Source organism: Balaenoptera ricei, chromosome 10 (genome assembly GCF_028023285.1).
Source record: "Balaenoptera ricei isolate mBalRic1 chromosome 10, mBalRic1.hap2, whole genome shotgun sequence".
Taxonomy (NCBI): Eukaryota; Metazoa; Chordata; class Mammalia; order Artiodactyla; family Balaenopteridae; genus Balaenoptera; species Balaenoptera ricei.
The window spans coordinates 22224592-22245791 of record NC_082648.1 but is presented as its reverse complement, the minus strand read 5'-3'; the positions used below and the strand labels follow the sequence as shown (position 1 = coordinate 22245791).

Genomic DNA, 21200 nt, shown 5'->3' with positions numbered 1-21200 from the left:
GAAATATATGCAAATTCAAAGATTTGGTTTTGTTGTTGGTTAAAATCATGTATATCTATAACAGAAAACAGGTATTCTCCACTCTTGGTTTTTTACTAAATCAGGTAAGCTCTAAAAGTAGAAATTAATAATAAAATAGCATGAATCCCGTATACTCTAGAAATATACTTACTATGAACCCCGTGCTCTGGAAGTGTGTGGAAAGAAAGAAAGTGGCTAGCAAATTCTGGAAACGATCTGCAAATTGATTCCCTCTAAGTTTAGCAAACATTTTAACAATCAGAAGAACCTCAGGAGATGTAGAAGATGGATGGAAAACACCTCTCTTGGGTGTCAGGGGAGTAAAAATTTCCTTGTATAAAGGGAGAAATGAAGCCCATTCTGAAAAATAACAGTCCTTTCAGAGTCACCTTGATTTTACTCTTTCTCATTTATCTTACATGGGTTTCAATTTTTCAGACACCTTGACAGTGGGTGCTGTGTGGTAAGATGTTCCACAAACTCCAACCCACAAGTTCCTGATTTTCAAGTCCTATAAAATGAATTAAATTCGGAGTCCTAGCACAGTGGACCCTAACCTTCAAAATACTGACATTTATCTCTCAGGATATTTTATAAGCTTTTCTCAAGTCAGATTCCTCTGTGAATCACTTAAGTTTAAGGAATCTGCTGACCTTTTCCCTCAACCACCATAATTGACAAGATGTCTCCAAAACATCAGGAGGTGCCTGTATTCCCTGTCTGCTGCCACCCAGAATGATCAACAGCATCACTTGTTACTCATTTAGCATTAAGTAGCAGATAAATGAAGTTGCTACATCATTTTCAATAAAGTTTACTTACAAACCTTGGGCATAAGGGGTGCATTCCTTTTATAAATAGGAATATTCTCTTAGCCTGGATAGATCAGATCTTAAAATTCTAAATTTAAGGAATTCCTCTAATGAAGGGCATATTAAAATATATTGACTGAGTGTTTTACTTAACCATTGTTTTTTGAAATTCTATTAAAATGGTTCATTGAAAAGACACCTGTTTCATACAATGTCTATCTCTGTGTTCTTCATACAAAGCCATTTAACTAATACTAATCAACTAATAGTCAGACTCTATGCAAAAGAATAAGTTAAAGCTAAACCTTTGACTTATCTTAGACTTAATCTCAAAGTTAAATTTTAATTATATTTTAAAAGTCGAAAAGCTAAGGTGATTCTGTAATTTTATGTCATGGCTTCTAGTGCTCTTATGTCGTAAATAGAGTGTTATTTTATAAACATTTTGTTTCCTAGACATGTATTGCTACTCATGAATCTAATGGGATTGATATCATCATTGCTTTGATTCTAAATGACATAAACCCTCTTGGTAAATATCGAATGGACCTGGTGCTCCAACTAAAGGTAGAGTAAATCCACTCTTCGGCGGGGGGGAAGTGACATTCTCTATATAAAACTCCCTTTCAGAGTTCGCTCTAAATCTTCAAGTAGGTCTTGTAAAAAGCAAGGTATTATCGTATTTTCAACTAATGAATTGGCAGAAAGGGACAGTAAAAGCACAATGAGTAAATTCCTGATAAAGTGTCAAATAAGATTTGAGGTAATGTTAGTTGGAGGGTACTTTACTGGAAGATTTTTTAGGCAGCCACTTTGTTTTGTTTTTCTTCTGCTTTTATTTTCTATTTTTCATTATATAGAGGAGCAAAAGGTTCTGAACATTCACTATCCCATATATTTTTAATTCATCTTGACTACAGAATTCTATCTAGCAAGTCACGATTAATGAGACTATGTCAGAGGAGGGCTGCATTTTAGTTTTATGTCTCTCTACTTTCTAAAAGTTGTTTTTTTTTATTATATATTAGAATCTTATTTTTTTCCCCAAATAATCTAAGCCATTTTCACACTCCCTTTGAGGAGGTGCTTCAGCTTAAACCATGCGCATACTTCCCAGCAGTTCCATTTATCAGAGGTCAGGGGCACAATGGCAGTTTGAAAAAAATTTCTTCAACTTTTAGTTCAAGTAGAAACAGATAAATGAATATACACAAGAAACTATATAATCCCAAATATAAAGGCATGCTATTCAATTGAGATGAATTATTAAAGACCACATATGTTTAGTGTTAAACAGTTTTAAAAATCATTGGTTAAATAAAATTTTTCTGTAAAGACAGGTCGATCCAATATCATAGAGAGAATAAAGTTTAACTTTTTAATGGGTAAATTTATGGCCAAGAAGAATAGAAATGATATTTCTATAATTATGTTTCTAAATATAGATTTAGATATATAATGGAATATATATTATATATATATATCCTACTTACGTGGAGATTGTGCTAATGGCTCTTAATAAGCAAACAAAGAGATAAGTTCACTATTTTCATTTGCAATATATATGATCTTTGGGTATTTATCTTCATAGATAAGAAAGAAGGTGATCCTTATGTAGATTGAACGTGTGTCCTTTTCCTAATTAGCTTCATGCTTCACTTAGTAAAAACAGCCTAAGCCTGTATAACAGACAGCTTAATTTGAATTACTAGAAAAAAATTATTATATCTTAAATTCATTTTTAACCATAATTCATAAAGAAACAGGCTTTTTAAATCCTTTATTTACCTAGAGACTATACCTTTAAATCTATCTTTTTTTTTTTTTTTGACCATGCCACGAGGCGTGTGGGATCTTAGTTCCCCAACTACTAGGATTGAACCTGGGCCCTCGGCAGTGAAAGTGCAGAGTCTAACCACTGGTCCTCCAGGGAAGTCCCTAAGTCTCACTCTTAATTGACATAACTTAATGGGGGAAAATCCTGAAGGATTTGTCAAACAAAGTATAGGCATACAGATTATTTACAAATCCAGACCTATGTAAAAAAACCTAAATTAAATGATGGGGTATGACTTAACAGTACAAAGATACTCTTGGCTATTCAAATGGAAATCCTTTTTGGAAAAGGGTCATTTAAAATTTAATTTATGTTTTTAGGCATAATTTATATATACCTTTTCACAATATGACAGTTGGATAGATCAAGGTATGTATAAAATACAAAATGAATGAATTTGACTTGAAATATTCATAGTTTTCTACTTAAAGAAAGAGGTGAGTGTACATTTCTAAACAATCCATGAGGCTTTGTACATAATGGCCAATATGAGAACGTTTGTAAGACAGAATGATATAGTATATTGGCAAATTTTAGAAGGTATAGGTAGTATCCTTTTAATTATAAATTCTCCAGAACATTATAGAGATTCCATATTAAAAATGTTAAGGTTTTATTTTATACCATTCACCCTTAAATTTAATTACTTAACCAGTTATAATTTTAAGTATATTTAACTTTACTAATTTACTATACCATTTTATGAATTTTCTCATACATATATCTTGTCCCTTTTAATTTATATTTCATAACTGATCTGGGACTATGAAGTGCTGAATTTATAAATAGGTAGGTTTTTTTGTTACTATTGTTGGTTTTTTGTTTGTTTTTTTTCTTCTAAGGACTCCAGCTTCCTTTGGAAGAAAATCCTCTATTAACACACATGAATTTGATTTCTTAGCATATATAGGCTCTTGTACTTTCAAACTGATTCAAATTTTAGTAAGTCATTTACAAGATTTCTATTCCTGCAACATAGTATGAAAAAGATTGGTCAGAAAAAATACCGTATTGCCAATAGCATTCTGAAATTGGATGTGTTTTTAAGCTATTATGTATTGGGCCTGCTGAGTGAGGTTCATTAGAGAGTACTGTTAGCGTTGCCAGGATTTTAGTTTTCAATTCTATGGGGTCAATTAATATTGCTCTAAGGATCTAAGCTCTCCACTAACACTGGAGCCTTATTTTTTTAGGTATGTTGTTTATATGGGATGCTAGGTTATAAAAAAGGAATTTTAGGATTAGTGCAAATCTGTAAAAATTGAAAATGGAACAGAAAAAATAATGCTACCTTTCCCACAAAATCCTAACATCTTTTTAGGATGGGTTAGTGACGTTGGTATCATCATCACCATCACATTATCATCATCGTTACTAATATTAGCCATTTAATCAATAGGCTGTATTTCTGAAAGAAAAATAGTTGGGTAGAATTTGGTATTAAAAATATCCAGTGTAATTAATTTGCACAACTTTAACAAAATTTGTATTGTGAATGCCTACATCACCAAACAACTGATTCAATTTAAGTTTTCATCCCATAAGATGTTAATTTTGAGTCACTAAGAAGCATCTTAGAGCCATTTGGCTCTGCGTGTGTGGAGGTTGAGATTTTTATCTAAGTGAATATTACAAAAACTCTATAGAAATATCTCCCAGGTCGTTTTTATCATCTTGCAGTTTGCCACAATTCTAGGGCAGTGCTATTGAAAACACAGTATAAAGAAACATCATTCCAGGGACTTCCCTGGCGGTCCGGTGGTTAAGACTTCACCTTCCAGTGTACAGGGTGCGGGTTTGATCCCTGGTTGGGGAGCTCAGATCCCACATGCCTTGCAGCCAAAAAACCAAAACTTAAAACAGAAGCAATATTGTAACAAATTCAATAAAGACTTAAAAAAAAAGAAACATCATTCCAAATGTTGAGGATATTGTACTTTGTGTTGCAAGACGGTGTGTAACTATGTTGTACCCATTTTGGATAATAAATTGGCTGTATCAGAAAGATTTTTGATTTCTATAGGTAAGCATGTTTGAGACAATATATTTATAAACCAAATTAGAAAACACCAAAGATAACATAAGCTGTTTTTATTCTCTATTAAACAGAAATAGAAAATATTATTCTTTTACAACCCAGATGGTAAAAATGTTGCATATATACTACCATGTAGGGAGACTAATAAACTGTTATCAATAAATATTTTGTTTCAAACTCATGAATTTAGAATTTTATAGATTAATTTTCACTAATTATTGCTCAAATTTATTTAAAATTTTGATTTGCTAGTATGTGTTAATGTTTCATGTTAAAACAATTATGCCAAATTCTTTGTAAATTATATGCCATTTTTGTGAAATATGTTGCTGATACTGGTGTCTTGTTAAAGTTTCATCATAGAAATGCCTATTTAGGAAATAGTCAAGGAAGATATGATTAGATTTTAATGCATTATATATAAACTCAATTTTGTGTTTAAAATTCCTTTTCACCAATATTTAAAATATCCTTTGTAACATATCTCTCATATTCATTATTTTTATTTTGTGTTAACAATAAAGTAAAATACTCTATTTTAAAATGTTAATAAGCCAAACAAAATTAGCAGTTTAAAATTCTGCTTGATTTGAAAAAGAAAATAGTCCTGATAATCTCAATTAAAACAAATTGAGGGGACCATTAATCCATGAAATAGACCTTTCATGTGTATCAACTCAATCTGTGTCTCTAGAACAATGCCTCCAAGCTTTTGCTGGCCATCATGGAAAGTAGACATGACAGTGAGAATGCAGAAAGAATTCTATTTAACATGAGACCCAGAGAACTGGTAAGAAAACTTTTGAAAGCTGTGTTAATAATGTGTAACCTAAAAGGGACAATTTATAGTATGCATGTCAGGGGAAAAGTCTAGTGGCTTTCACTGCTCTACCAAGGCACGATGGCACATCAAGACCTGCTATTACAAATACCTCAGAAGCTCCATGATAGCGAAGGCCTGTGTGATTTGGGTCCTTATTTCTTCATTGGCTTTATCCACTTTAAGTGCTTTTCTGAACTAGATTTTCACACTTGCCTAAACTATCTGCAAATTATTTTTTGCCAGAAAAAAATTTTGCTTTAGTTTGTTTATTGGAATATAGGTGAAGAAGGTATATAAAAATATTTGTACTCCTCAAAAATTTTATTTATACCTCTTTCTGAAAATAAAAACAAAATAAATATCTTTGGTAATTGTTCTTATTAGTAAAATGTTACACAGTACTCAGCCTAGAGGAAATTGTGTGGAGACCTGCTGGGAATTCCACAGAGATCATTAGTGTGTCTTCCTATTGTAGAAGTTACATTTTCCTCCTCACTTGTGACATGGAAATTATGAAGAAATATCGTCATGCTTTAAAATCATTGGGTTTCAAAAGCATTGTGAACATTCTCGAACCATATAAGCCAGTGCCCCAATGACTAAGTCCCAGTCTTAAAAACACCACTGTTGGTGCTATGGGGAAACCTATGAAGGCACTCTTTTGCTCTCTTTAATAGTAAGGGATGGATTCAAAGAAGGCAGATAAAGAGAAAGATAAGATGCAGTTTGATTTAACATACATTTAATGAGCGCATAGGACCTGCAAAAAACAAAAACAAAAAACTCCATCCATGGAAGGCAGTGGGCTAAGAGGAGCAACGCATTCCTTATCCTTATGGTTAAATGGGGCGGTGAGTTAAATATTCATTTGACAATATCTCTGCACAATAGCCCTTTGAAAATACCATTTCCTTTGCCTACAACATTTTTATCCCATCATCTACTTCCTCCTTGTGACCTACCCTCAACTTCTTGCCTGAGTTAGTGCCCTTGCCCTGTGCTTGCTGAGTGCCTCACAGTTGCGTTGGCCTCTTGATTTGCTGACAGTAAGTTCCCTGAGGGCAGATACTCTGTTGTATCCACTGTTGGGTCCTCAGGGCAGAGAACGGTGTCCAGCACCATGTGTTCTTGTTATTAGTGGGCCCTTAATAAATAATGGATGCTTATCAGGGTTCCAACATCTCCCAGTTGATGGGAACTTTGGCACAGTCAACATTAAAAAACCAAAGCCAACTTTTGCAAAGAAAACAGGGAATATTGTAGGAAAATGCTTCCATATTCATTTAAATACAGATGGTTTCCAAGGCTGTTTTCATTTAGAATTCTTTTATACTTTTCAAGTCTTAGGAAGCATTCCAAGTTTTAATTACACCTCATAGATGATGGAAATGCATGTTGTTTGTGGCATTTCAAGCCTTCTTGTTCCCCTTTGTTTTTTGATAGGTGGATGTGGTGAAGAACGCCTATAACCAAGGATTGGAATGCGATCACGGGGATGATGAGGGCGGAGATGATGGTGTTTCCCCAAAAGATGTTGGACACAATATCTATATTCTGGCCCATCAGGTGTCACATTTTATATCTTTATATTGTTTTGCTAATCTTATCAATCATGTCTTGTGTCAACGCTTGCTATCATATTTTCAAGTTCTGGTCCCTCCATTTTTTCAGCACTTGCCTTCCTTGCTCTGGGTCAAGGAGAAGAAAAAGCTCCCAGAATGCCTGATGGCACCTCCAGGGCTGTGCTAGGGGCTGGTCCACAAGAAAACAATACTTGGTACCAAAAACTGGGCTAGCAGGGAGGAGACAATCCCATGTCAGAGCCTGAGGAATAAGTAAACCACGGCAACAGATGGAAGTCTTGAAGGAGAGAGGAAAGAGGCTACTGAGAAGATAGACAGTATGAAGTAAGGGATTGCATTCAGGTCAAAACAGCCTTCTGGCCTCTTTGAATTGTAGGTTGGCGTGTTTCCTGCAGAAGCTATAAAGTGGCAGCCTCTAACTGGATTTTATTGGACTTCTAATAAATATAAGGCTAAATTTATAGTCTTTTGAAGGAAAACCATTTCTATTTTATAGTAACTTGTGAAAACAGGTGCTTGATAAATTTTATTTGATAAATTTAATTTCATTAACCTGAAGATCAACTTTAAATTTGCATCTTCTAATGCAGAGTTTTTAGAAGTTAAAAAATTGAAATGACATATGCCCATTTGATTTTATCTATATAGCTCTCATTTTCTTACAGGATGAAGTCCAAACTTCTAGACTTTCCCTATCTCTCTTTCTAGTCATTTTCTCCCACTGACAATCTCTTCCTTTTCCTGCTTTCCTGTACATCTTACCAGATAATTGAACAAACATTGGTAGCTATAAGTAAGACTCTGAGTAGATTAATTTTCTTAGTTTTTAAATTTTTCCAGTTTTATTGAGATGTAATAGACATACAGCACTCTGTGAGTTTAAGGTATTAAAAGTTTCCTCTTTAGATAGTTATTGCCCTTCTCTATCCTTTGTATAACTGCCTAATGTATGTAACCTTGAATATAATTTTTACAAAAAATTCAGGGAAGGAGTCAAATTCTAAAAGATACTAATACAAGAACCTGGTATCATTTTGTAATATAGTTGCACCATTGAGAAGATTTTTAGGTCTCTCACAGTATAGTGAAATGCACATATAGAACAGAAAAAGGTGAGGGCAAATGGGTTACAGCTAGGAAGACAAGAGAATTTTAGGTATTGAGGAACTGAAAGTTAAGATGAAGGGCACACTGAAGGAAGTAGAACACAGAGATTTAGGATGTGGAAAAGAAAGAGAGAGAGAGGAAGAGAGAGAGAGAGGGAGGGAGGGCGAGAGAGAGAGGGAGAAAGAAAGAAAAGAAAGAGAAAGAAAGAAAGAAAAGAGAGAAAGAAAAGAAAGAGAGGGAGGGAGAGAGAGAAAGAAAGAAAAAGAAAAAGAAAGAAAGAAAAGAAAGAGAGGGAGGGAGAGAGAGAAAGAGAGAAAGAAAGACAGAAAAGAGAGGGTGAGAGAGAGGGAGGGAGAGAGGGAGAGAGAGAGGGAGGGAGAGAGGGAGAGAGAGAAAGAAAGAAAGAAAGAGAAAGAAAGAGAAAGAGAAAGAAAGAGAGAAAGAAAAATAAAGAAAAGAAGAAAGAAGGAAGAGAGGGAGGGAGAGAGAGAAAGAAAGAGAAGGAAGGAAAGAAAGGAAGGAAGGAAAGAAAAGAAAGAGAAAGAAAGGAAGGGAGGAAGGAAGGAAGGGAGAAAGAAATTGGGTGACAGGAATTGAATCAAGCTAGAGAAGGACTGTCCAGAGTCTGAATGAGAGTAGAGAGAAAAAAAAAGCACGAACTGAGAATTAAAATCATGTTGGCTTCTAGAATGAATATAGAAATACAGTGACACAGCATGGGTACATGATCAAGGAGTTATTTCAGAAGCTGTAGCATTGTGGAAGGAAAACAGCAAAAAGAGAAGGGCAGAATGAGCAGCAATAAATTTTAGAAGAAGGAAGTCAGGGAATACAGCCACCCATGTTCTTTTGACTGACAGCTAGTCTTGCTCTGTCTGGAAAGGTTATCCCAGCTACACGAGCACGACCTGACCCTGTGTCTTTTAAGTGGGAAATGAACAACCAGACCAGCCAAGTCAGAACCTAGAACAAATAGAGGAGTAGATGTTGGAGCCAAATCACCTCATACCCATGAAGAAAACGTTTAAAAATGCAGTTTCATGTTACTAGTTATAATATGAGTAACAATAAAAATATCAATGTCAAGAAAAGACCTATGTTAGGTCAGTCCAGTTTTAAGCGGATTAAGTATAAGAGTAGAGAATACAGATTTTTAAAAACAGGTTAAGGTGAATGTTGAGAAGAGTGGAGAATAAGGATGAAGAATGCAAGTGCTAGTCATGGATTGAAAGATAATGATTTAAAATATGAAAGAAGTTAAAAATGAAGACAGCATAAGGTCAATGATTTTGATGGATTTGAGTTTATGAAGCTGCTAGGAGAGAACAGATTAAATTCAACGATGATGGTGGAATTGTCCAAGGAGTGGGAATTCAGAAGCAGATAAAAAAAAAAAAAGTAACAAGGGGTTAAAAACAACTTACTGAAATGAAGAGATGAAATAGTGGATGTGAAAATGGTCTGAATGGTTATCTAGAGGTTTCTGAATTTCTGAAAACCAAAATGTTAGGAAAGTGGTAGTTTACAGAGCTGGGATGGTACAATATAGAGGTACATAAATAAAGCCAGTCTTCAGGAAGAGGGAGAATGTCAGACTGAGTGAGGGGAAGAAGGAGATTCGGAATTGCTGAATACTTAAGGGCTTCTGGTTAAACTGTAAGAGTGTAAACATGAAACGAGAGTCCATAGGAGTCCCTTCTAGGAACTCAAGGAAAGGACAGGAATGGCAAAATATGTGGAACAGTATATGTAACCAGCAGTGTAGTTAAGCAAAGGTCTGCTCACTTTCTTACAGTGACACAGAAAGTTGTTGCCTTGCCACTTTATAAATGTGTTCTCTGTGAGGTGACTCCTCCCACCAGTTTTAATGAAAAATTCAGTTTTCATCCAGAAGAGAGCCTGCTGTGCTCTTTTGATCTTTCCACAAATGACTCCTTTGGCTTTCTCTAAGCCAGGATATCGTGCTGGTTTCTTAGGAGGCCAAAGATGGTTGCTGAGTTCCTTATGACCCTGCTGTCCAAATAGCCCCCATACTGAGACACAAATGCCAAAGACAGTGGTTGTAAACACTGCTTCAGAAGTGGCCATGTAGCTGTGCTCCACGAGTTTTCTTGCATCCAGGTTTGGCTGTTTTCATTGCGAATGCAGAATCATTTGGCTCCGGCATGCTAATGACCGTGCAGATTGATTTCTGCCTTTGCACAGTTCAGTAATTCCAAAACTGAGGTTCAACTTCCTCCTTGTTTTACTATAATCATCTTTTGTACAGACAGTTTATTTTGGTGCCCTCAGACTTTCAATTTTTGTTGTTATTCTTTTCATGGTAGTGAGGTAGTTCTGCTTTTTCCACCATGACATCCTTTTGGCCCTTCCTGTGGTTGGTGTTACAAGAAAAAAATAATGCTTCTTGTAAGTGTCTTGTCTGATCTACATAGAACTATAAATACACCAAAAAGGGAATTTCTTAAGTTCTAATACCATAGTGTCGTGCAGAGAATTTCCTTAAAATTCAGCTGTGTGTCCATTTTAGACTTTCTGTCCTCCACATGCTCTCCTCATGCGTCTCTGTCTCCTCTCTCTGCTCTAGTTTTGGTCTTTTATATTCTGCTTTCTTCCTGTTGTTTCTCTTTATTCCTGTCTTTCTATAGAACAATCACTGCCTGCAATCTAGAACATTGCTCAGTACTTTAGATTAAGTTTAACATATAAGTCATATTGTTTCTTTGATTCCATGTAGCGATTTCTGTTTTTCTGAGACTTTATTTTAGTTTCCTTTCGTTTCTTCCTCAGTTGTGCTGAGATATAATTGACATATAATATTGTATCAGTTTAAGGTGTTATAACATGTTGATTTGATACATTTATATGTTGCAAAATGATTACCACCATAGCATTAGTTAACACCCAATTCAGTAACATAAATATCATTTTTCTTTTGTGGTGAGAACATTTAAGATCTACTCTCTTGGCAACATTCAAGTTTATGATACACTATCATTAGCTATAATCACTGGGCTGTACATTAGATCCTCAGAATTTGTTAATCTTATAACTGGTAGTTTGTACCCTTTGACCCCCATATCTCCCTCTTTCCCCCCACTTCCCAAACCCTGGTGACCACCACTCTACGCTGTTTCTCTGAGTTTGTCATTTTTAGATAGCACATCTAAGTGATATTATACAGGATTTGTCTTTCTCTGTCTGACTTATTTCACTAAGCGTAAAGCCCTCAAGTTTCATCCAGGTTTTTGCAAACAGAAGGATCTCCTTCTTTCTCATGGCTGAATAAGATTCCATTGTATATCTATACCACATCTTCTTTATCCATTTATCCACTGACAGACAGCTATGTTGTTTCCATATCTTGGCTATTGTGAATAATGCTGCAATGAACACGTGATGCCCTTTATTTCAATACCTACTAGAATTAAGTATAGGGAGAAGTGTTATGTGCTTTTCAGGATGGGGAGAAATATTATATAGCAAGCCTGTGGAAAGCAAGAATAACTCCTGGCTCTTAAGGCGAGAAAGAATGGATCCCTTTCATTGGATATATGAAATTATTTTTTAAATATAGGCTTTAAATTTTTTCATCAGCATTTCCCCATGTCATTAAATAGTCTTTGAAAATGTAATTTTAATGTCTGCATAATTGTTCATCATTTGAATGTACCATAATTTATTTAATCACTCTTTATTGTTAGACATTTAGGGTTCTAATGTTTTTGATATTATAAATTACGCTATGATTAACATCCTCATACATTAATCCTTGTCTGCTACACTGACTATTTGCCTAGGATAAATTCCAAGAAGTTTAATTACTAGGTTGCAGGGTAGTAACTAACTATTTTATGGTTCTTGATGCACATTATAAAATTGTTTTTCACAGTGTGATGGTAGTCATCTTACTGAATCTTAAAATTATTACCATTTATAAAAAGCTTCACCAAGTTGATAGTGTCAGAAACATAGTGACCACTCAGCACATGTTTGTTGAATGAATTAATGAGATAGATGAAAAGGGATCTCATTTTAATTCACATCTTTTGGATTACTAATAAAATGGACTGTCTTTTAATATGTTATTTGGTCATTTCTATTTATTCTCTGAATTACTTGAAAATGTGTTTACCCATTCTTCAGTTGGGGTTCATTTTTGCCTTAGTGAACTTTAATTAAGGTTAATAAATCTTAGTCATAGTAGTTAGATCTACTCCATCCTGGTTCATTTGCTTTTTAATGTTTTAATGATAGTTTTCTTCCACCACCTTGAGATCTGTTAAACACTTACCTAGATTTTCTTCTAGTGTATAATGAATTCAGTTTTTGCTTTTAATTATGTAATTTTTCCATGTCATAATGCAGGAATAATAAAAAGGTAAGTTCTTGTGTTAATTTATCTCTAAAGACATAGTCCAAGGTTTAGTAGTAACAGCGGTCCATGGGGGAAGGGTTTGTAGTAGTTATGTGAGTGTGATGTAGGGCATGTGCGACCTTTACTGGAAGAGATCAGGGTCAAAATCCAAACCACCTTCAGGGCCAAAGAAAAATGAGTGATATGGGGGCAGGTGAGGCTGGGACAATGGGGTGATACGGTAAAGCTGTTGCTTAACTCTTCCGACTTTCCAACTGGGCTTGCAGGCTCTGAATTTCCTCTTCTTTCACTATTTCAAAAAGTCTGAATTTTGAAATTTTACAAAATGTGAAAGCTCCTAATTTTTAAAAATTGACAACTCATTCAAAAATTTGAAAAACACTGAACAGTCGAAGCAAAACTCACCAGCAGGCAAAATGCAGCTCATGAGCCGTAGTTTGCCACTTGGAGAGTAAAGGATCTAAAGTTCTCATTCCTTTTTTATTCAATTGCATGGACTTTTGAGTGCTTTACCAGATGTCAGGCACTGTACTAGATACTAGGAATTCAGTAGTGAAGGAGACCAACAAGAGATCAGCTCTCAGGGCATTTACATTCTGACTGGGAGCAGTGACAAATAGACGAACCAGAGATAGCAGATAGTGACACAGGCTATGCAGTGAATGAGAAGTGGGTGTGACGAAAGACACTCAGGAGGTGCTGTTGTAGATTGGCTGATCAAGAGGGTTTTCTCTGGGGAGGTGAAACTGAAGTTAGATCTAAGTGAAAAAGCAAAAGTCAGCAGTATATAATGGGACAGAGTTGGGGAACATCCCACAGATGGCTGGAAAGTGGCAGTGAGCTTGGCATGTTTACAGGAATAAAAGACCTGTGTAGCTGGACCTTCAACCAGCCACCAGCACTTGAACACTATAATAATCACAAACACTGCACCCGAGGCTCATTTATTATAAGCTGGTCATTAAAGAACATTTATTGAGCACCTCTTATGTCAGGCATTGCTTCAGTTGCTAAGATAGAAAATGAATAAAGATGCCACCAAAAAGCTCACAACTGAGTGTGTGTTGGAGGGGGGAGAGGGAGACAGATAAATCATTGTAACTGAATGTACTTAGGTTAAAATGGAGGTGTGGGCAAGACACGCTTCCCTGAGGAGTCAGGAGAGAATTCATGGAAGAGGTGACACTTGAACTAAATCTTGAAGAATAGGGGGAAGGGGGACAACATTCCAGGCAGAGGCAATGACTTATGCACCATAGATATTTTAGAGAAAGGAACTTCTTTGGGGAATATTGCTAAGGATTTTGTGTGGTATCTACTTATGTGTTTATATGAAATGAATTACAATCATTTGAATTGAGTCATCGTCTTTGATAACTGTAATGACGCTTATTGTAGGCATTTAACAAATATTGCATGAATGAGTGAATGAATGAGTAGGACATGATATACTTTAAAAATTTAGTATTTTATAATTTAAGTATTATAATAAAAAACTGAATAAAGATATTTTACTGTTATCATCATTATCATCAAATATCATAATCAAAATTAATGATATTTTTCCCCACTCGAGTATAAATCCTTGTGCACAGACAGTTATTTTTTTCTGTTCCTGTGTCAAGTACATACCTAGCTATGGTAGATACTCAAGAAGAGTTTGGGGGAATAATTTCTTGTAAAAATTCATGCATGCTGAGAATATTTTTATATAATGCAGGTACTCTGGAAGATTTATAGAATCTACAAAATTGATATTAGCATTCTGGCAGTCAAGGATCTTATTCAACTGCTATGGACTTTCTTTTTAATTTTGTAGTTTATTCTTTGCCAATCATGTCAGCAAACCCTACGTAGATAGGACCCTATGATAGCTTCCCTCATCAGGAACCTTTCTTATTTTCATTCATGATGCCATCTTTCTCTGCTGAACTAATATCTCCTCCTGTTCTTAAAATTCATTTAGTATTACCTTAGTTCCTCTAAAATTCAAATTGAAGCCTACTTACCCCATTTCCAATCAACAATGATCTTTCTTTATTTTGAGTTCTTATATCTATTATGTTCACCCCAAACTGCATACATTCTTTCACACTAGCTTATGCTGTGTGTAATTCTAGAGTTGTTCTTTATTTCATGTATATCGGTCTAGGCTACATAATTAGTAGTAGATTCACAAAATCTGGGTACCTGTAAGGCCTCATTAAAAAACAAAACAAAACAAAAAAACTTCCCACAAAGAAAAATATCACAGGGAAAAATGCTTAGGTATTTAAATCCTCAGATAGGCACCTACATGTCTTTCAACAAGCAACAGAGAATCTTGGGATTACAGCCATTTATATGACCTCTCAGATTCATGGTGAGTGGGAGCGATAAAAAAATATAGTCCAGGAAATGGATCGAAATTGGACTTCTAATTGTTAGTCTGCTGTGAGGATCTTGAAGCCAAGTTCAGTGGAAGCAAATACTTTTCTGCTTAACATTTCATGTTTGGTAGATTTATATTTCTTTCTTTAGTGACAAAATTATTAGAGCGTCAGTCTGAATTCTAGCAACATAAGAGGCCTTCACGCTTTCTTCAGCTCCTCCTTAGGTCTGCTCTAATTTCAACTATATTCATTGAATTCAAAATCTATTAGGAGAGCTAGAGATACCAGGCAGGGCTGCATCTATATATATATATATATTTTTTTTTTCCATGCAGGGAGATACATACATCTCCTAGCATATTTTAGACCTTTGATTTGTTACCCTGTCCCCAGCCAAAGCCAATATCTCTTTCTTTCCTTTCAGGGGAGAGAGGATGGTAGGAACTGCCATCCTGTTTCAAGGGCTGGGATGCTTTCTGTCATGCTGACAGAATTTGCTAGATATCCTGATAGTCCTCATTAATCTGGGTTATTTTTTTTAGAATTTTGGTCTCAGAGCTGCTGTTGCTTGAGCTATATTCATTTTAAGGGATATGCATATACATTACTCTAGCTAAATTTTAATTTATACTGAAGCCATATGAAATATATGTATTGCTCAGACTACCTAAAATGTTTTCCTTAGAGATTTAGGCTGCTTCACCTCTTTGCCGCTTCTATTTTCTTATGCTAATATGTAGTCATCAGCATCGCTTCATTTACTTTATTTGTAGAAGTAGAAGGATGGGCTTGTAATTGGATACATAACTTCCATCTTTAATATCTTTGAAGGGTTTTAACTAACAATTTCGTCATCTTTATTATTGCTTGTAGTGCAGAGAGTAGAAAACACAGCTGGGTTTTCAGCTCACAGAGGCACTTGTAGCTCAGTAATTTGCTGGCTAGAATATAGTACAAACAGCTTAACTCTTATTCACCCCGAACCCTGTATTTTCTCCATTAGCTGATTACATCACTCAACTTCTCTGACTTCAGCTTTCTCTAAAAAAATATGATGAGTATCCATGAGCTATGTTTGCAGAGCAAACTTTCAGAGACCTATTGGACACTAACTAGAGGGTAGTTGGACCCTGATGGCTCTTTTACTGGAATCGATTATGTTTTAAATAATATAACAAAGTAACTAACCAGCTACTGGATATTTATGTATTTATTTATACCTTACCTACTTATAAAAGGAATTTGAGATTGAATAAGAAATGCACTTGTAAAATTAGACTGTTAGAATACAAGATCAAAGCCTTGAGAAGGAAAAGAATCTAAGTATGTTTAGGGTCTTGGCCAGTATCCTCACTGTTTATCAGTGGTAGTAGCTCTGAGCTTCTTGGTAACCAAGAGTAAAAAATAATGGGCAATACAAGTCATACCTATACTATTCATTTATGACCAACTTATTACTGGTATTTAATTCTCAGAGAAATGTATACAAGGGCAGGGGATGGCATGGTAAACAATGTTTTCTAAACTGTTCTGCAGAACGTACCAGAAAAAAAATGAACATAGCTGTTTTTAGTCCTTAGGGATAAATAATGATCTACACTTCTGAATTATAATTGAGTTGAATATAAATAAACCTGAAGTGTGTACGATACAACAGCCATTCTGAAAATAGATATGTAAGGTGACTTCATAGAGAGGCTTTCATAATGTAGAAACTTTACAATATGTGAATTTAGTTGAAAAAAAACTTTTTTAAATATCAAGAGATTATTTTATTAAATTGCAGAAAATAGGCTTATCCTAATTGCCCAGCTACGTGAAAAACCTGCTGTTAGTCTTGGCAAATAGATATGTAGAAATGTAAGCAACTGAAGGAACTTTGCCTGAAAACTTAACATAACTGCAAGTTTTCTTTTTTGAAAGAAATAGAAAAATCAGGATCAGCTATTTTCCCCCTACAAGAAAGATAATTTTCTGTGTTGCTATCAAAAGGCAGTTTGATGTAATACTGCATCAAACTATTAATAAAATAGGTTATTACCAACTAATGTTACTTTGAGCATTAATTATTCTGTGTTTCTTGGCAACCAAGGCAAAAAAGAAATATTTAAGTTACATGATACATATATAATGCAAAAAAACCCCACCCAAAACCCAATCCCTCCCCCAAAAAAACAAACCCATACAGATTATTAATGAAGCACAACACTTCTTTGTACCTAATGCTAATAGGAATTTACTGAGGGAACCCTCACTAGTAGTATTAATTACTGGTGATGTGATAGAGGTTTAGATTAATACAATTTAGTAATTTAAAAATATCTGTCAGATACTAGATTAAAAAAAAAACAACAAAGCTTAGCTGTATCCTGTTGCCGTGCATACTCTGTAATAATAAAAGGCAATTGAATTTTCAATAAAAATTTTAACATGATGCTATATAGATAATTGTCTCCACAAATATTCCTACATACACAATCCAGCACCTGGACAGAGCCTGGTGCATCAGAAGTGCTCTATCAGTGTTAAGGCTAATCAGATTTATTTTCATGACTTTCCTCAGCTAAATTCATTCTCCATTCATTCTTAATTCAGTGTAAATTTATTGATCACATACTATAACCTGGCTGTGTTCTCAGCAAACAGATCTAAATCCCTTGCTCAATGAGCCTGTATTCTTGTGGGGATGTCATCCTCCTTGAGATCACATTGCCTGTTCCTTTTGGGGCAGGTATGTTACAGACATCAATTGTGCCACAGATGGGGAATCCTGAGGGTGTGAAAATTAGATATAGTCTCTACCGTCATGGAATTTACCTTTTATTACCGGGAGACATAAAGACAATCACAGCTCTGCAGCCCTGTGGAAGATGTGTTCCTGGGATGCTCTGGGATCTCAGGTTAGAGGTGTGCATGGGAAAATGAATGTGTGGCTGAGAGAGAGAGGGAGAGAGAGGGAGTTAGAGGAACAGAGGTATAACTTTGCCCTGTACTCGAGCATTTGCTCAGCATTCAAGCAGGCAAATCAGCTTCTCTAAAAAACCCCTAGGCCATTGACCCATAGCTCTGCTCCCTTTTTTAGTAAAACGATCAAAAGTTGTATACAATCGCTACCTCCATTTCCTCTTTCTGTTCTCTCTTAAATTCATCCCTGGCAGCCTTTCATCCTGACCATGCCACCAGAACAGCTCGTAACGAGGTCACCAGTGACCGCCACCTGGATAAATCGAACAGCTTGTCCTCAGACTCCATCATTATTTGTCCTGTCACTAATATTTCACACAGTCGGCTGCTCTCTTCTTGAAAGACTTAGCTTTCATGCAGCACGATTGATTTTCTGCTTCCTCCCCAGCCCCTTCTTCTCAGTTTCTGTCACTGGCTGCCATTCTTCTCCTGCTTCTATCAGAAGTGTTCTAATCAGAGTGTTCTAGGACCCATTCCACGGCTCTCTCGTCTTCTCAATCGACACTCCCTCCCTAGAGGGTCTCACTCAGTCACGTGACTTTAAACACCAGCTGTACCATAATAAATTCCCAATTTGTATCGTCAGCATGAGCCTCTCCTCTGAACACCAGACTGGTATATCCAGCTGCTTGTTTGAGATCTGCATTTGAATGCCTTTTTAGGCCTCTCACACTTTACATATTTGTAATGAAACTCTTGATTCTCCCACAGTCTTTTAAACTTAGATACAGACCCAGACCCTGTGACTCCAGAACCTTAGTTTCTTCTCATTACTCTAACCCAAGGCTGGGTTGATGCCTGTGCTGTGTGCTCCCATCACACACTGTGCTTACTCTGATCACAGAACATATATCACTGAATTACTGTGGCCTGTTGACTTGTTTGTTGCCACTAGACTCCAAGTTCAGCAAAGACAGGAGTTGTGTTTTATTCATTAATGTGTTGCCTAGTGCATAGGACTGTGTTTGATACAGTAAATACTTTTGATTGATTGAGTAAATGAATGACTATTACAGTTAACAGGCGCCATAGATCACTAGAAAGGAAATAGGTTAATATTGGTGTTACTGTAGAGGGCTTTGTGGAGGGGCTAACATTTTAGATGAACCTTATGTATTGATAAGATTTAGATAAGCAGAGAAAAGAGAGGAAGGCATTTCCATCACAGGGAAGGAAAGAGCAGAGGAAGAGGTAATAGTCATCATGATATGTGTATGGAGGTGAGGAACTCTGGGACGCCACATCAAGGGATATGGAAAGCAGCATGGTGCAGATGTGGAGGGAGAATGGAGGGACACATCTTACCAAATTCTGGAGGGTTTTAAGTGCCAAAAAACAATTCAGTCAAAATATTTATTGAAATATAGCATAAGTTTCTGCTAAGCTGTTCCTTAGGGTGCTTAGTTCTTATTTATGTTGCTATAAAGTTAATGAGACGTTAAGGATTTGGTAGAATACTAAACACACTAACACAAAGGCAAATGGCACAGAAGTCTGCTTTAAAGATATCCACCAACTCAAAAGCATTATTACAAGTCTTCAAAAGATCTTTTAATGATTATACTTTTATTCATGCACTAATTTACAACCTGACATTACTAAGCAAGTGTTTAAAGATAGGTCAATTAAAAAGGAACCCAAGAGAAAATAGAACTACCATATGACTCAGCAATCCCACTACTGGGCATATACCTTGAGAAAACCATACTTCAAAAAGAGTCATGTACCACAATGTTCACTGCAGCACTATTTACAATAGCCAGGACATGGAAGCAACCTAAGTGTCCATAGACAGATGAATGGATAAAGAAGATATGGCACATATATACAATGGAATATTACTCAGCCATAAAAAGAAACAAAATTGTGTTATTTGTAGTGAGGTGGATGGACCTAGAGTCTGTCATACAGAGTGAAGTAAGTCAGAAAGAGAAAAACAAATACCGTATGCTAACAGATATATATGGAATCTAAAAAAAAAAAAAGTTCTGAAGAACCTAGGGGCAGGACAGGAATAGAGACGCAGATGTAGAGAATGGACTTGAGGACACGGGGAGAGGGAAGGGTAAGCTGGGATGAAGAGAGAGAGTAGCATACACTACCAGATGTAAAATAGATAGCTAGTGGGAAGCAGCTGTATCGCACAGGGAGATCAGCTCAGTGCTTTGTGACCACCTAGAGGGGTGGGATAGGGAGGGTAGGAGGGAGACGCAAGAGGGAGGGGATATGGGGATATATGTATACATATAGCTGATTCACTTTGTTATACAGCAGAAACTAACACAACATTGTAAAGCAATTATACTCCAATAAAGATGTTAAAAAAATTTTTTTTAACTTTAGAAAGAGAAAATATAATTAGTAAACATGTAAGCCAATATGAAAACACTTATGTCAAAGCACAAGTAGTATTCTGGATGTATGTGTTTGTGTGTGTGCTTGCATGTATCTGCCTGTGTTTATTGGTTAACTTGTTTTTCCAGCTCAAACATAAATGAAGAAAGGTTAACTATATAGCTGACACTTTATTCCGATGATACGTTGTAGAAGTATGAGATGGGATGGGATGGCAGGACATAGGGATCCACTTTACTCTTTTGGTCAATAGATCCAGTGGTAGAATATTAAGGTTGTGTATGAAAATACTAAAATAAAAATATTTCTGATTTAATAGCCAAGAGACTTCTGTCGGTATGTGCGTCTTACTAGTAACGTGATGTGCTTTGTGCCTGTTGGTGCATTTGGAGTTTCAGAATTACTTACAGAGGCACAGAAAAGTGAGACACCATAGTGACAAAATAATGCTTGAAGATAAACTTTTGAACTAAAAAGTCAGGTTTCAGAAACTGAAATAGTTATCCTCAGCCAGACCAAAAAAGTCCCCCTTCTACATCACAACCAAGCAGTTATTTGAAATTATAAGTAGGGGAAAGTTCTGGAAAGTCCCTTGTTGGGATTCGTGTTATCAATGAAATAATATCACTTCTAGAGATATAAAATTGTTTGGTTCAAAATATATCTTTTTTCCTATCTATCTATCTATATCTAACATTTTGTCAGCTGTATGAGACCTGCAAAATATTTGCAAGTGTGTTTTACTTTTCACTTTTATAGGTTACTTTTTGCAAAGGGCCGCATAGTAAATATTTCAGGCTTTTCCAGTTATACAGTCTCTGCTGCAAACACTTAACTTGCCATTCTAGTGCCAAACCAGCTATAGACAATACGTAAAGAAATGAGCATGGCCGTGTTAAAATGAAACTTC

General features: G+C 35.7%; 1 protein-coding gene across 4 annotated transcripts in view; it reads left to right on the top strand.

Annotated features, from left to right (window-relative positions):
* ITPR2 (inositol 1,4,5-trisphosphate receptor type 2) overlaps window positions 1-21200 on the top strand; it is a 524073-nt gene that overhangs the window by 374658 nt on the left and 128215 nt on the right. For all 4 annotated transcript variants that reach the window (XR_009505331.1, XM_059935504.1, XM_059935506.1 and 1 more), the window contains 3 exons: window positions 1290-1400; window positions 5403-5498; window positions 6975-7097. Coding sequence is in view for 3 of the 4 variants with exons in the window: in XM_059935504.1 (XP_059791487.1) it covers window positions 1290-1400; window positions 5403-5498; window positions 6975-7097 (330 nt within the window). In the remaining variant the exon portion in view is untranslated. The remainder of the gene's footprint in view (window positions 1-1289; window positions 1401-5402; window positions 5499-6974; window positions 7098-21200) is intronic.